This window comes from Lagopus leucura, unplaced genomic scaffold, assembly GCF_019238085.1.
Source record: "Lagopus leucura isolate 7727_CA_CO unplaced genomic scaffold, USGS_WTPT01 Super-Scaffold_100157, whole genome shotgun sequence".
NCBI classification, from domain to species: Eukaryota; Metazoa; Chordata; class Aves; order Galliformes; family Phasianidae; genus Lagopus; species Lagopus leucura.
In genome coordinates, this window is record NW_024962334.1 from 37,761,589 (window position 1) to 37,777,390 (window position 15,802).

Sequence of the window (15,802 nt, forward strand, 5' to 3'; positions counted from 1 at the left end):
AAATCTGACTAATCCTTTTACCAAGTCTTAAATTAGCAGAATTCCTAACGATGATATTTTTCCTGAAGTTTCTATCTGTACATGTGAACAATTTGAGGCAAAGAACAGCCTGCAGCCCCACAAGCCTCTCCATCGTCTGTTCATGAAGCACTGAAATTGCAGACTTTGATGTTGTATAGTTACAGAAGTAGTGGAGAAATAAATAAATAAACAAATAAAAACACAGCTGTCGGACAAGGACAAACACAAAAGAGGCACACGAGTGAAAATAAAGATGATCATATGCATTAGCTATAACCTTATATAACATTCAGAACTAAAAAGAAAAAAAAAAAAAACAACCTACATTTCTACCTTCTATCCTTGTACTAAAACACAAAATAGAAGTAGGGCTTTTGATGAAAAATTGGACAACATGGTTAAGATGGAGCATAAGAATCCAAAGAAAATTAATGATTCAAATGCACCGATCTATCTCTAAAGCTCCGATTTTCCTTTTTCAACAGATAGTTCTGAAATGCACTAATTTATACCATCTGAATGTTTTTAGAAAGTCTATTCAATCACATTAAAAGCAAGCCTTATTTTGCTGAAAATAACAGCTGAAGGCAGATACTCTGTAGATGGAGATAAAACCGTATACTATTTGAATGTCTGATCTCATTGTTGAAAAAGCAACTTGAGAAACTGCATAAGATCACTGGATGGATGTCACAAACAACTTACTGAGAGTATTCTGCACAGCAAATTTTTGCTCAAGAGGATAGCAGTAGTAAACACTTCTCTTCCCACTTCGGGATTCAATTTAGTTGCTTTCATCTCTGGCTTTGGTTGCTACTTAGAAGCTACAAGGATTTTAGGCATCAGACCTATTCTTCAGTGATAGGCATGAAATTTCACTTCATTTCCTGCCTTGCTCTCATTTACTGGCAAGTACACATATGTACAGATATACATCAAATACATGTATATTTATGTACAAGTTTAATTGAACAAATCTCTTTACACTTGGAAATCTGATCAACTGCTTTCAAATGAAGCAGGGTAGTTGTAGAATTTCCCTTTACTGCTGTTCTTGCCCCTTTTCCCACTACTGAGAACAGCAGGGTGCTCTTAATCCTTCTGCAAAACAGGCTTTTGCAGTAGAGCACCGAAAATACTATTTCAGTTCAAGTTTTCCTGGTTGCTAACAGTTTCAATATTTGATTAATGAAACTAAAATGACCACACAAGAAAAGCGTTCTGTATACTTAAACTTCAGAAATTGGTGAAAAGTTTCTCTTTATTATGTTCCTTTTTCATGTCTCTCTATTATAAAACAGCATGATTCCAGATTTGATCAGACCTTGAGTAAGTCTTTAGGTGAGCTCAAGAAAAAATAGATTTCTCAAATGAAAGTGACATTACCATGTAGTTGAATACATTTGGAAGGAAATAAGAAATCTCAAGCCTTTCCTCAAAGCTTGGTTGCTGTGGGAGAAAAAATAGTATTGTGGAGGGGAAGGCAAAGAACAAAAACAACTTTTTCTTTTCCTAAAATATTTGAGAATTAAGTTAAAGCTCACAAATGTTGTCACTAGTACTTAATGATCTACAAAACAGAATGAGTGAAATTACTGAGTGAAGCAGTAAAAGAAAAAGGGCTTACCTTTCTAAAGTTATTTTGAAGTGGTCTCTAGATATTTGATTTTATGGTAGCAAGGTGATTCTTGGGTACAAACAATTTCACATAACTGACTTCATGGTCATGAGAAATGTCACAGCTTTCTAGGAATTACACTGATCAATTTGCCCTGCGGACAGTTGAGAACTCCGGAACTAAACTGGAAACAAACCTCAGGCAGTAGTAGCTAACCAGCATACACAAACAGTACGTCTTAAAGGATGCAGGAGGCAGAATTAATCTTTTCCACTTCTTTGATGTATCACTCCAATTTAGCAGAGCCCTAGTAAAGCACAATAGGTAGGAGCAAAAGCAATTACTTCAAGGAATTTTAACAGGCTCTGAGCGTTCCTCCATTTAAGGCACTAAAACTTACACAGATCTACAGAAGTATTTCTCTAACAACTACTAGAACATTTCTAATTCTGTGCTTTGATTAGTCCCTGCTACAGCAGCCTATAATGATTTCCTAGAAAGGAGGTGTCTTGCAGTTCCATCTGCAGAACAGGCTGTGATGTTGCAAGAGTACCGTTTGCTCTATGGTTCTGCTTATTGGAAATGAGGCATTGCCCACATAAAAATAACTTCGGCACATCACACCCTCCCTCCTCAAAGTGCAATTCCAGTAAATGTTCATGTATGGTAGAAACTGACAATGATCATCCTGAAGTTGTTTTTTTTTTTCTCCTTATATTCAAAGGAGGAGGTGTGGAAAATTTGAGAGAAGCAATTCAGCCCAAGCCCAGAAAGCCTTTCCTAACAACAAGCCTCTGGAGCCTGCAAGACAAATGGTAGCACTTGCTGTGTAGTCTGCAGAGCCACGGAGGGAGGTTGGACAAGGACTGTTCACCACTCTTGGAATCTGTCAGTGCTGCACAAATGGTTTCTTAGCACAGCCCAACACCTCTGGCCAGACATTGTGTCTGCTACTTCTTATGCACGTGCTGTGCCATACATAAAGGAACAGGGCTGGAAGTCACTAAACGAACCGACTTTGCCAGGTCAGCAAACTACACTGCAACCTCCTTGTTTGAGTCCCTCCTTTCTGCATTTGCTCTCAGATTATCCATTTCCACTGACAGCATTTCTATGGTGTTGAATACAGAGCTTAAGCTAGGAGAAGGAAAGAGGATAAGGCAAACGATGTTGTAAGAAAAACGCTTTGCACAACCTAAATACAGAAAGCTTATAAACTGAAAGACATTTTTCAATGAGTAATATGCTTTGAAGCCAGGGTCAGTAAGATAGGTCTGGCCTTTTGTCTCCGGCACAATTAGCTCATCTATTTGTAGTTTCCAGCACAGGCACTGGATACACACACAACTTGTCACTTGTTTTTTTAAAAGAACAAGAACCTGATTGTGTTCTGAAAATTCTGGTTCGGTTATTAACAGGCTTTCCAGATTCAATTTCTGCGAAACTAAACAAAAGGCAAACAAAAATGAAAGGCCAAACCAGTGGGGTGGAAATGGGGAGGGGGGGGGGAAGAAAAAAAAGCCCACAGAGGACACTGAAAAAGATACCAGAGATCAAACCCCAAAACCAAAGGGAATTTCTCTCTGCATTTCCTCCACTCTCCGCTGGGCCTTTCCCTTTCTTTCTGCAGAGCTGTGCATCACCCCATCCTCACCTCCTGTTCATATCCTGTTAAACAGCTTTCAGCCTAATTAATTATCCTGCTGGCATGAAATGGCAAAGGGACAGGCAAATTCGAAAGAACACATCGAAAGAATGGATCCTCCTCTCTCTTTTGGAAAGCAACAAGAGAGACCAGAAGCCAAAAACTTACTCAAACAAAATATAAAATTTGCAAATTCAGATTTCAACCAGTTAGCCTGCAAAACATATACACTTTCAGACTACCATTTACCTAATTTGTGAATAAATTGAACTAGGTAAGCCATTCAGAGACCAAAATCAGCAGAAAACGTAATACTTCTTTTAACACGGATTCCCATGCACAAAATATTCATGTATCCAACATTCTACTGGAAGATCACTATTAAGATTCCTAATCCAACCTCTTTTGCTGAGACAACAGCTTTGCTAACTGCCACAGTGAAAATCTAATGATACTTGAAGCGTGCCTCGAAAACATCAAAGCACCAGCAGGGAGACACCTCCAGCTCAGGGCACCGACCTTCCCCTTTCAGTGCAGAGGCAGCAGCTGAACTCACCCACACTACCTGTGTCCACTCTGAGGGAAAAACAGCAATGAAATTGCCACCATGGGTCCTGCCACAGAATGTGCAGGGGAAAAAACACCAGGATCAAGGGCAGAGATCCTTCTGTATAAAATAAATTCTGTTTTCTCATCCTGCTGCTATAAAACACAAACCTTATACATTTATGCTCAATGCAAAATCTCAACATTGTATAAGGAGGAAACATAAGGAAAAAGCCCTTATATTCACCATTCTTTATATGGAGTTGCTGTTATACCTCCAGTCTCCATAATAAAGATGCATTTCCATTGTACTTTTCAGGACATTTCTTGAAAAATTTGAGACAAACACATCATATTACTGTTATGTAATAATAAGTTCACCTTTCACCTTCTAGGACTATCAACAAATAAAATAATAAAGAAAAATTGAGTCAAAATTACTCAATGTTTCAAAAAACTCCAAAATAATGAGCAGTAAAAATGTACACTAAATAAACAAGATAGTAGTTTCTTCTAATTTATAATCAATCTATGTTGCAAGGGTATGAACAACAAAATATTTCAAAGTACAATATCAAAATTGATCCATATTTGGCTTCTTTGTAGTAATATTATTAACTTTCTTCTGCAAAATATTTATCAAAATTATACTCTGTAAATAAATTAATTCTGTTGGTGTTGGTTGTGAAGAACAGCAGCACTCCATATACTACGTAAATGGGTGTGTAACTCAAAAATGAAATAATTTACAACTGTCTATTTTCAGTCTTAATGCAGCATTTTGGAAGCAGACACAATCCCTTACAAATTTAGTCTGTGTATTTCTGGTACTTGAATCTCACTAAGAGAGCCAATATCACATATGATTTTTTTTTTTCTTTTTTTTTGTAATATTTTGCAGTAACATAAAGATTAGATTGATAAAGTAATATATATATATACATATATATTACCTGTTCTTGCCTCTCCAGCCACTTGTCCACCATGGGATGACTGGCACTTAACGATGAACGAGCATTGTCTCTCTGAAACTGGTTAGACCAGCTACTAGTATCTCGTGGTAGGCTTCTGTAGTTTTCATCTTTCTATTTTAAAAGAAACAAAAAAGTATCTTATATAAAAAAAAACCAACCAGTCCTTGCACATTATCAATGCAGCTGGTTATTAAAATCATACAAAGAGAAGAAGGACAAAGGAGAAAGTAGGTCTGGCTGACCTCAAGGACCAGAACATACAACTTGACTGCTTGGTGTGTGCGCATAAAGATATTCCATTTCAAGAGCTCCCCTTCCTTAGCACCTGATAAGTCCAAACACAGCCTTCTGTGGGTTTGTTGCTCCCATTTGTGCCTCACTACTGGCCTTTCCCAACTTCAAACCTCTAGTGCACAGACTTCCCAAGAACATACTCCATCAGGCTTTCAGAATACCCAGCTCCTTAAAAAAGCAAACACACCATACAACCTTCCCCCTAGAAACGTGTAAGTCCAATGCAGAATTTTCCCAAGTCAGTATGTTTTAAAGGTAAAGGTGTCTCCTTGCTCCAGGTATGCTCCTTTCCACTGAAATAATATGGTAGAGAGCTCAAAATTGGAATTTCTCATCCCACATCATAAGGAAAGATTATAACTGGTAGTATACTTCTTTCTCCTTTTCAGTATTAAGTGTTATTATGTAACATATTAAGTAAAGAATTAACATTTGGAACTGTTATCAAGCTTGCTTTTCTCATTTTAAGGGTTTTTTCGCTGTTTCTGTTTTCTTGGTTTGCTGAAAGTAAACAAATACAGCCATATTTGTAAAACTGTAGCAGACAGAGATTGTGCCAATGGAAATACACGCGTCACATTGAGACAGATTTTTAAGTCTTTTCAATGGGCAAGTTAACAGTTTCAGTTTTCTTCCCCACATGCACATATTCCTCAGCCTCTAATGGTACTTTATCCTTACGCAGTCTGATCACTAAAAACCAATAAAAACACAAGAGGTAGATCCTTAACGCTGGGAGTTACCCTTAACCCAAAGTCAATGGAAAAATTGATCATTTATACAATTCCATCCAATTCAAAGCATTTATGGAACTGAAATTCTTCTTAGCCTTGAAAAAGGCTTAAAAAAAAAAAAAAAAAAAAGTAACAAAAGAAAATACCAAAAAGCCACCACCTAAAAACATCAGTGTACATTGGTAGTTAAGTACTTTTTTTCTACTTTATTACCATTTAAAATCAATACTTCATTCCATCATAATAAGTATTTCCTTCCCCATTTAGGCTATCGATATTTATTTTGCTTAGCACAGTATTTGTCCAATACTCCAAAATACAGGCTGTAGCATCAGTTCCCCTCTACAATTGCATCTTACAGTTTGATTTCTTATAAAGCTATGGCATATTTTCCTAGAAAATTGAGCTATCATTATAACTGTGATAAATAGAATTTTCAAGGGCTTTCTTGATGAGAGCAGGTTTTTTCCTTGCTTACTAAACTCAAGCTTTCTTATTTGATGACAAGTTCTTTTTTTGAAAGAGATTTTGTAGTAGAAAAGAAATAATCAATTTCAAAATATTAAAGCTTGAATTCAACCAGCACAAGATATTGTAAAATACATCTGCACAAGTAACCTGCTGAACAAATCCCCATCATAAATTAGCTTAACCTCCCACAAATGACTAAAAACTTCATATCCTTTCAACTATTAAAATTTTCCACTTTTCCAGTGTGCTTAAGCACACAGCAAACAGCCTCTTGCTTAGGAGACGGATAGTGGAAGCTGATGCTTTGTACAGCTGCCCCTCTGAGGAGCCATAAAGGACAGGAAGCAGCATTGATTTTTTTCCTAATGCTGCTCTTATTCCATTCTCCTCCAAAGACAGAGGTGGCACAGTTCCTATCAGCCAAAACAACAATTTCTCTTGCTCAAAGTTCTGAAAAGCTATAATAACAAAATCAAGATCTGGACAAAGAAATAAAGGAGGATCATTTTAAGCACAAAAACACTCCTTTCAGTTGGTGCATGAGTTACTGTTATCTGATGGTAACCTGTTATCAGACAGATCATCACCCCATCTGAATGGACAATTTTTGCATCCGACATAATGAGATGTTTTCTGTATCTTTGTATTTTATAGATAATTCCATTTTTCTATTGATTCATGTTAACAATTTTCAGTACAAACATTTAAAACAAACTTCTTTTATATACGCTACACAAAGATTTCTGTCCATGCAGCATCTACCAGCCACGTACAGTGGAAATTTTTGCAAGAGTGAGAAAGAAAAAAAGATAAAAACTCATCCAGGGAAGTATCCTTCAGTCATTCAAATGCTAAGTGGCGCTGACCTGAGTTATGCAGGACAGCAGTACTGCTTACAGTTTATACTGGAACCTCCTGCTGTGGAATGTCTTAAATTGCCACAGCACGCAGTGCAGATGAAATTATTTATGCTGAGAGTAAGATAAATTGGGCCTCTGTTTGATGCAGAAGACATTGTCAGAAATTCTGCAACCAGTTCGTGCCTAGTAATGTCTGTACTGGCCAGAAGAATATATTCCTCCCATTTACCAAAATATTTCTGCTGTAGTCCACTTTCATAGAAGATTGCCTTTTTCCTGCTGAGCTGCACACCAGTTCTTTTTACACAGGAGGCATCCAAAGTTACTCATCAACTTTTGGATGGCAGAAACAAAAGCTGGAACAGGGCAGATATGCAGCCCCTGTGAGTTGTACTTTGCAGCTCAGCTCAAAATATTACTACTATCAGCACGTAACAAAAAACTTCTTCAGGGCTGGAATCATACGCAGTTTTGCTGGTGTTAACCGAACAGCAAAACATCAGAAAAGCAACTTGCCATAGGTAAGAACCACACTTTCTTTTTTTGCTGAAGCAGCTGCACAGCTGTTTGCCATCTAAAGCAAACAAACATACATTCTGTAAAATATGCCAATGAATAACCCAGACCATTTTTCTTCCATTCAGCATGATTCGGCATTAGCATGCCTGCTCCAAACATCCAACTGGAAAGTTGTGCTCTGCTTTTAACTTCAATGCCATTAAGAGAAGATTTCATAGTGCAGAAGCCATCAGGGTCACACAGGGAATTCTCATTTCTTCTGGAGCTGCAGCTGGAAGCCCTCCTGAGACTGGTACTGACACGCATCATCAGTTACAATTAAATGCAGGAATTTTAAAAAAAGGTTCTTTCTCAAACGTCTTTGGGGACCGTGGGCAATGGCAAGTTTATGATATTTGAAATGAAAATTGATCAATGTAACTCTAAAACTGTCAAATCACCATATTCATATATTATATTATATAATGCCACTGTACTTAATAGTAGCAGTATTTTTAATGAGGATACAGAATCCAACTCCTTAAGATTTAGTTCAGTGTTCTGTCCCTGCAGGGCTTTGCTGGAGGCTTGGGTGAAAGGGACAACAGTGAAGTGCTTTTGCTGTGCTTTTAATTTCAGATGATTTGCAATATATAACAAGCTCCTCATCAAAGACTTTGTAGCTTGTAGATAAAATGATGCATTATTATGATCAGTGTACTTTAATTACTGGCTGTCAGTGCATAAACTCATTAGTGATTGTAACCTGCATTTGTGCCACTAAAGACTCCTAGCATGACTAACACAACCAGAACGTCCTTCACACTGCATGGTGACACATCCCTGCTCACTACCTCATTTGCCACTACACCAATTTCCAAATAGTGAAGAAGTAGGGTATTTTTCATTTGCTTTTCCCTTACGTATGTCTAATGCAAAGTGCAATGAGTTCTTGGTGTTTTATTTCTATATGGGCATACAACAGAAGGTAAAGAGGTTGAAGACCTCTTCATGGCAATTCTCTGGAAGGAGATCCAAAGATCTCTACCAAGCTTTCCCCTTAGCTATTTCTACAGCAAGTCATTCACATCTTGTTCAGGACCTTCAATATAAGAAACCATCTGGGGCTCTGAAAATGTTTGGCTGTATTTTTTCTTTCATGTATGCAGAACATTTTGGAAAAGGGTTTTTGTTTTTTTTTTTTGCTTTTGATACCATGCGACAGTCTCAGGTTGATACCTCCATGCTGAAGAGAGATGAAGTGTTGTTTAATCCTTTGAAATTACTATTTCATTTGACCAACTCTGGGCAAGTGTCTGTGAATATATTTATTGGCTCAATGACTAAAAAAGCTGCTCTTCTTTCTTTTCATGCTCCATTCTGTCCATGCTAGGCACTGGTCAGTTTGATGTCACACACTAATTCCAAAAGCAGCAATTAACAAAGCATTTTTATGTAAATACAGATCTGTCTGATACAAATCTCTGTTTACCAACACAATAATATACATATACACGCATTTTTGCATGCCCTCTTAGGTTTCAGTAAACAGACTCATGTTTATTTTGTTATACTGGATTTTTGTTGCTTTCTGACTTAAATGAATACGTAAGACCAAGTGAACTCTCAATTCTCAAAAAAAAAAAAAAAAAAAAAAAAAAAAAAAAAAAAAAAAAGAAAAAACTGTATAAATTGTGCTTGTTACAGGAAAAATAATTATATATGGGAAATTAATTAACCAAGTAATGTGATGTACATATAGAAATTTACTAAAAAAAACATTACATAGAGGTCAGACTTTGATTCAATCTGGCTATTCATCAGCAGCTTTTTATAAACAAATTATACCAGCTTTCAAGTCTTCCTCAAAAGGAACTGTGTCAATAAGGAACCAGTCAATAAGTAACTCATTCCTTATAAACACCCATATATCTTGAGAATCTAACACTACTGCTTTGTCAATTACCCTTTTCCTCTCAGAAAATTCAGTTTGTTTTATCATTCTACCTTTTAGTTTCAAAGCTTGCTTTGCTTTGCAGTGTACTGAAGAACACAACCTACATAGATACTATAATCTGGATACAGTTTAGCAATCAAATGCATGCAGCAAGGATCGGGTATCAATCACCCACTATCAGGAATCTCTAATCTTAGGCCATTCCCCGAGGAGTAAAGAGAGGATTCCTGTATTAATGAAATATCTCAGCTTTATTATGCCTGTTCTTGGTTCTGACCTGCAACATGGATCATTTCCAGCCAACTGGTAAAAATTGTTTTAGGATACAGGACATGAGTATCTAATATTCTAATAAAGAACATGGTCATTTGCATTCCTTATTTATAATGGAAATAGATGTGAAGAACGACAACTCTGTAGTCATTTTGATGACTTTAGAGAATCTAGAAAGATTTGTCTTCAGAAATGACCACTCCTGTAGCTCCACGAATTGAATTAACTTATTATGCATTAACAATAGCTCATTACATGCTTATGAGGAGAAAGATAATTTAAAAGCCAACGTTATGCCTAAATTCTACCACTTTATGTTCAGAAATGTCTAAAGTTGTGCAATTCCAATTCATATATTCTATGCTGTCCTTTGATCGACAAGGAAACACTGACCTGAAAAAGAGCACTGAGCTGGGGCCATGAAGAATGGACAGTTTCCTGTACATCTGGTGCTGCATGAAGCTATTCAGTACCAAAGAACATGGATTAAGCTAAAAATAAACTAAACAGTGTGACATTATACATCAAAATCATTCTGTTGATCTCTCATGCTTACAAAGGAAAACAAAAAATGTAACAAACTTTGCAGGTATACATGCAAAACCAAAACTTACTACACAGGGTACTTTGATTTTTCTCAGACTGAGACAGGAAAAAAAAAGCTTCTTAATCAATTCACTCTTTACTTACTGTTCTCACAATAAAACCTCAAAAACATAATGCTCAACAACCAAAATAGCATATGGTAGTTGATATTTTGTAACTACAATTCTGAAACTGGATTTTAGTTCTATGAGCATCTTCAAACAATGCTAAAAAGGCACCATTTTTCATAGCATCATTTTAAAGGAAAATAAATGAATCAGTTAGTTCAAAATGCCATGAAGCAACACTTCTGCTTCCTGTACACACTATGCTTTGAAAACAGTTTCCTCTTCTCACTTTTTTTCTTGTGTTTTTTTTTTCTCCCACAAAAATGAAATATTCACTCTATAGAACATCTAGAAAGTGTACTTAAATGTACAGGCACATATCTCAAATGTCTTCATGAATTCTTCTAAAGCTAGTAAAATAATGTCCAAAGTAAAACTGAAAAATACTTGGAGATGAGTTATACAGAGCCCCCAAAAGTGACAGTTCCAGTGGTACCACACAAGAAGATCTGCACAGTGATACCTCTTGTTTACATTTAGTCAGTTCCCATGTCTTTTTGCCATGCTACTGTAGAGGATGCAAAAGTATTGTTTACTTCCAGTTATGTATCAATCTATATGGTTGTTTATATGCAATAATGCAACTGTGCTCAACCCTGCCATTTTCACTGGTATTTTATTTTGTATCCAAATTTATACAGTGCTCTGTGTCTACCTGGATTTAGTGAAAATAGCATTTGTAATGTTGTTTGTTTATCTTTACTGTTAATATTTCTTCGTTTGATTCCTTCGGAGAGCCATGTAATTAAATTCCAGACACAAAAAAAAGCTATGAGGGCTGCTCTGAAAGTAATGCCTCCTACTTTATGATGTTGGCCCATGACATCAGAGACAGATGTCGGTGGTATGAAAGGTGGAACTTTCTCCACAATACATTTTGTTCCCATGTGAGAAAGGACAACAGACAGGCAGTCTGACAGAATGACACATGCCATGGAAGTGTGGATGAAGCAAAGCTTGTAACTTGCCAGTACTGTCCTGATAAGTGCAGGTAAATGCTTTAAGGCAGCCATACCTCTAAAATGAATATTTGAAAGCTTCTACTGGCTGTTTTTGTGTTTAGAAAATCGCACCTACAGGCCAACAACAAAAATGGAGTGAAGGGGACAGGGCAACCATGCTAGCTTCTCAAGCTAAGAGAACTTAAGAGTTTCTGTCTTCCTTTCTTTAATACGTGAGCAGAGAAGGGCAATGACTTCTGACCAAAGCAGCAGGGCAGTGCCCAGGCAGCAGCAAGGCAAGGCTTGCAGGCTGCAGCAAGGCTTGGATGCACCAGCTGTGCCCTCCCTGCACCACAACCATTGGTCTCTTCCCTATCAGCCCTTACTAAAACCACCATTTGCCCTATTTAACAATAAATAGAGGGGACTCAGCTCCCAGGAAAGCACTCAACTTTGAGGGATCAGTTGACTCATCAGTCTTGTAAAGTCATTTCAGGCCTCGGCCAGATTCTTTCCTGAGGACTTTACCAAGGCAGGACAAGCAGCATCTGTTTCAGACCTAAATTCAGTCCTAACAGAACTAAGCCCAGTAGGTGAGTAGGTTGTCTTAGTTTTAATTCCCATCCAGTGAAGTTCACCATTTCTTCCTCAATCACACTAGTCTGAGACTACTTTTCTTGCATGACTGATACTCATTGCATTATTACTTAAAGTCATTTAAAAACACAACATACGCAGCAAAAAAAGGCTGAAATAATCACTGCTGGCACTGCTCAGACTCACATCAGGACACTGCAGGAAAGCCCAGCCTGCTATGTGGCTTGTGCTTTGAATTTCACTGACTTTCTTTGGACTTGTTTTGCATCAGTACACAACCTTAGTAATATCAAAACAAGGCAGATAGGCAAATTTATGAATATACATCTGCAGAAAGCCTTTGTATATAGTGCAAATGCAGTTTCAATACAGAGTTCTGGGTTACAGCTAAATAGATGAAAACTGTCCCCAATAAAAACCTACGTGCATCTCCAGTCTATAACATTTAAAAATAAAATGACTAAACCTGAACTCCCAATCTAATTTTTCTTATCTTTCGTTATTCAATCTCTCATCAAGCAATTATTTCAAGCCCATGGGTTTTTTTTTTTCCCCTCAAGCCCACAGATCTGCTACAGTAAAATAAGAAAATTAAAAGAATCAGAGATGAACATTTAAACATGGAAATTTACAAGCATGTGTACACTTAGATGAATGGCACAGGAAAAGTCAGCCACTGATTACAACTTAAATTTTTCTGTACTTGAGAGGTCCACGCCTTCAGTATAGCTTTCACCACCTCTCTGAAAAATGCCGTACGCCACTGCTACTGAAGTGAAAATATAAACATCCTGAGCATGTTCCAACACTCCTCCTTCACTAGGAAGATATTCAACAACTCAGATCCTCCTTAGTATTCATAGCTCATGGTACAGCACTGTGTTCTCTCACCTGTAGGCCAGACATTGCTCACCCGAAGCCCGTCACACAAAGAGACGGGGTAGAAAAGTACTGGAAGAAAATGACTTATTCTTCCCACTTTACTGATGAAGAACAGAGATTGAGTGAACAACACAGAGCTCAGCCACAGAGCAAAGTGCAAAAAAAACACAAGTTCTCAGATCCCTCTAGAACCATGCACTAATAATCTTCTGAGGGACAGAGAGGAAATTTGATAGGCGGGCTTTCACAAATGGATATCTCCCAGAAAAAAGAAAAAAAAAAGGAAAAAAAAAAAAAAGAAGGTAAAAGAACAAGAGATTAAGCAAATTGTAATTTCACTTTGGATTGTTTATTCCGATTATTGGCTTTTTCCCTGCTTCTTAGCAATTCTGGTCACGACTGACTTTTCTATCCAAAGAGCTGAATCCTACTGCATATGCAGCACTCAGCAAATAGTAGAGCACAAAATCCAGTGATATACATTTTCTGTTATCTCTCTGTGCACCAGACCAGGATTTTTCATTTTATATCTCCCATTCTCAACATGCTGCTGATGGTAAAAAATGCTGGTTTTGTTTTCACATTTCGCAAGTCAGAAATGCTGAGTTTTTCCATTGAGATTTTAATTCTTACAGTACTAAAATATTACTTGCTACTGTGTGCAGAATGTCAGATTCTTCTCAGAGGTAAGCAGTAAAGTAACAAGAGTCAACAGATACACACTGAAATACAAGAATATCCATAAGGGTGACAAAACACTGGAAGGGAGGTGGTGCATTCTTCATCCTTGCAGCTACATTTATACAAAACCTGGACACAGACCTGAGCAACCTGCTCTGACTGACCCTGCCTTGAGCAGAGTGGTTGAACTGGATGACCTCAAGCAGTACCTTCCAACCTCAGCTATTCTATGATCCTATGGAAGTCATGAATTTTACACACAACCCAGGACAAAAACAACACACATTATGTTTATTTTCTGTTGCACTCTCTCTGGGTGCATTTGCTCTATTTTATCATCACATGACAAGCTACCAGCAATGATTTTCTATTGCAAAGAAAGAAAAGTAGTGCACATAACTTTTTTTGGTTGTTTTTTAAATACACATTCCTCTCTCTTCCATAGCAACATTTTCTGCATTAAAACACTATTTCAGTATTTGTAAATAACTCATTTTTCCTTCCTCTTTTTCCACATACAGTCACATCTGAAATGACAAAATCTGTGTATCTCACCAAGAAGAAATAAGCTTGCTCCCAGAATGATATCTTTTAGTCCATAATTTTTCCTTCTTGGTCTAATGATTCCTTAGATTCCTTAGCTATGAAATGAAATCCATACACTGTTTTAATACAGGAAACTTCAATCCTCTGAATTATAGCTAAAATCTATTGAAATAACACACCTTTGGCGACAGCAATAGAGAAAATTTCACTAAGCCAGCTTTAAAATGACTCAAAGCTAAATGAAACTAATTTTCACTTCGAATCTGATCTTGACATGGACAAATCATTTTGTTTGGTATATACATTTTGTACAATGCATGCATGCTTTTTCCCTACTGTGACTAAAGAAAAAAAATTTGTATTCCATTCATAAGGAGACTTAGAGGCATTGCATCTTTCACAGGAAAAAAAATTCAATGCGATAATTTGAATATGTGTATTTATATGTCTCAAGCCAGTATAAAATAAAAATTTCTGCAAGAGGGGATGATGAGAAACACAATGCTTTATAGTTAAGGGATTTGACACTACATGAGATTTAGGTCAGTCTTACATGGTTTAGACTTCTTTCTCTGCAGTTTATGGAGCCCATAAAGATAAGGCTTCCAAGCAGGAAGAAAGAATGTCCTAAAAACAGTTACTCACACAAGGCATGGCTATTCTCAACCTCAAAATATGGATGTGGGAAACCTACATATACAAACAAAAAAAAAAACTGCCTGCTGACTAAATGGCAAAGGCAAAAAGAGGAAAAAAAGTGATACACCAAGTATATTCAGCTGCGTGTTTCTGTTGATGATCCACCCTGCAGAGCACGTTGCACGCCATTTGCTTTGCTCCAGGTGGGTGAATCCTGGAGCGAGAGAGGCACAGAAGCCCGTGCACAATCATTTTTCTCTCCCATTGCTCTCTCTCAGTGTACATTATTGCCTCTTTATGCTATCCCAGTGCTGTTATCTCAGATGCAACAATACATGAATCAAACTCAGAAAAGTCACTGTGGGAAATTTTTCATAAGCCAGGTAGCCATGCTATATCCCTGTCTTAAGCAAGACAGGTTAACTAGATAAGCAAATAAGTAATTTGTAATAATATGCAACTCTTCATCACAAACACAGGTGCAAATTAAAAAAGAAAGGGGATAATTAACTCACAGTCATTATAAGAGAAAACATATCTAGTTGTTGCATTTATGTTTTTGTATACTAACACAAACATCTAAGGGAAAGGAAACCCGATTTTCCTTAGTGCAGCTCATGTTTTAAGGGCAGCTACTTAAGTCAGTAGGCTTTCATACTGCATTATTAAGACTGAGCCAAATTAACAGTTATTCAGAAAAGAAAACAACATCAAAAAAAAATATTCTGTGATGGAAGGAACCACGTCTGGTGCACTTGAGCTGCATAAAATCTGTTCAACTGTATAGTTCAATAAAATTCAAACAAAATTACAGCTTGCAAATCAGGTATCACTGCAGGCCTTTGAGAAGATATTTTTATTACGAGATTTCTTGTTTCATTAGAACGGCTCAAGGAAGCAAGAGACATGATT

The 15,802-nt window shown here is 37.1% G+C and overlaps 1 protein-coding gene across 15 annotated transcripts in view; it reads right to left on the reverse strand.

Moving 5' to 3' along the window:
• Nucleotides 1-15,802, reverse strand: part of PARD3 (par-3 family cell polarity regulator) — a 425,937-nt gene that overhangs the window by 242,978 nt on the left and 167,157 nt on the right. For 12 of the 15 annotated variants that reach the window (XM_042889260.1, XM_042889257.1, XM_042889255.1 and 9 more), the window contains exon 5: nucleotides 4,784-4,915. The exons of the other annotated variants lie outside the window; for them this stretch is intronic. In XM_042889260.1, the coding sequence (XP_042745194.1) occupies nucleotides 4,784-4,915 (132 nt within the window). The remainder of the gene's footprint in view (nucleotides 1-4,783; nucleotides 4,916-15,802) is intronic. 15 annotated transcript variants of the gene reach the window in all.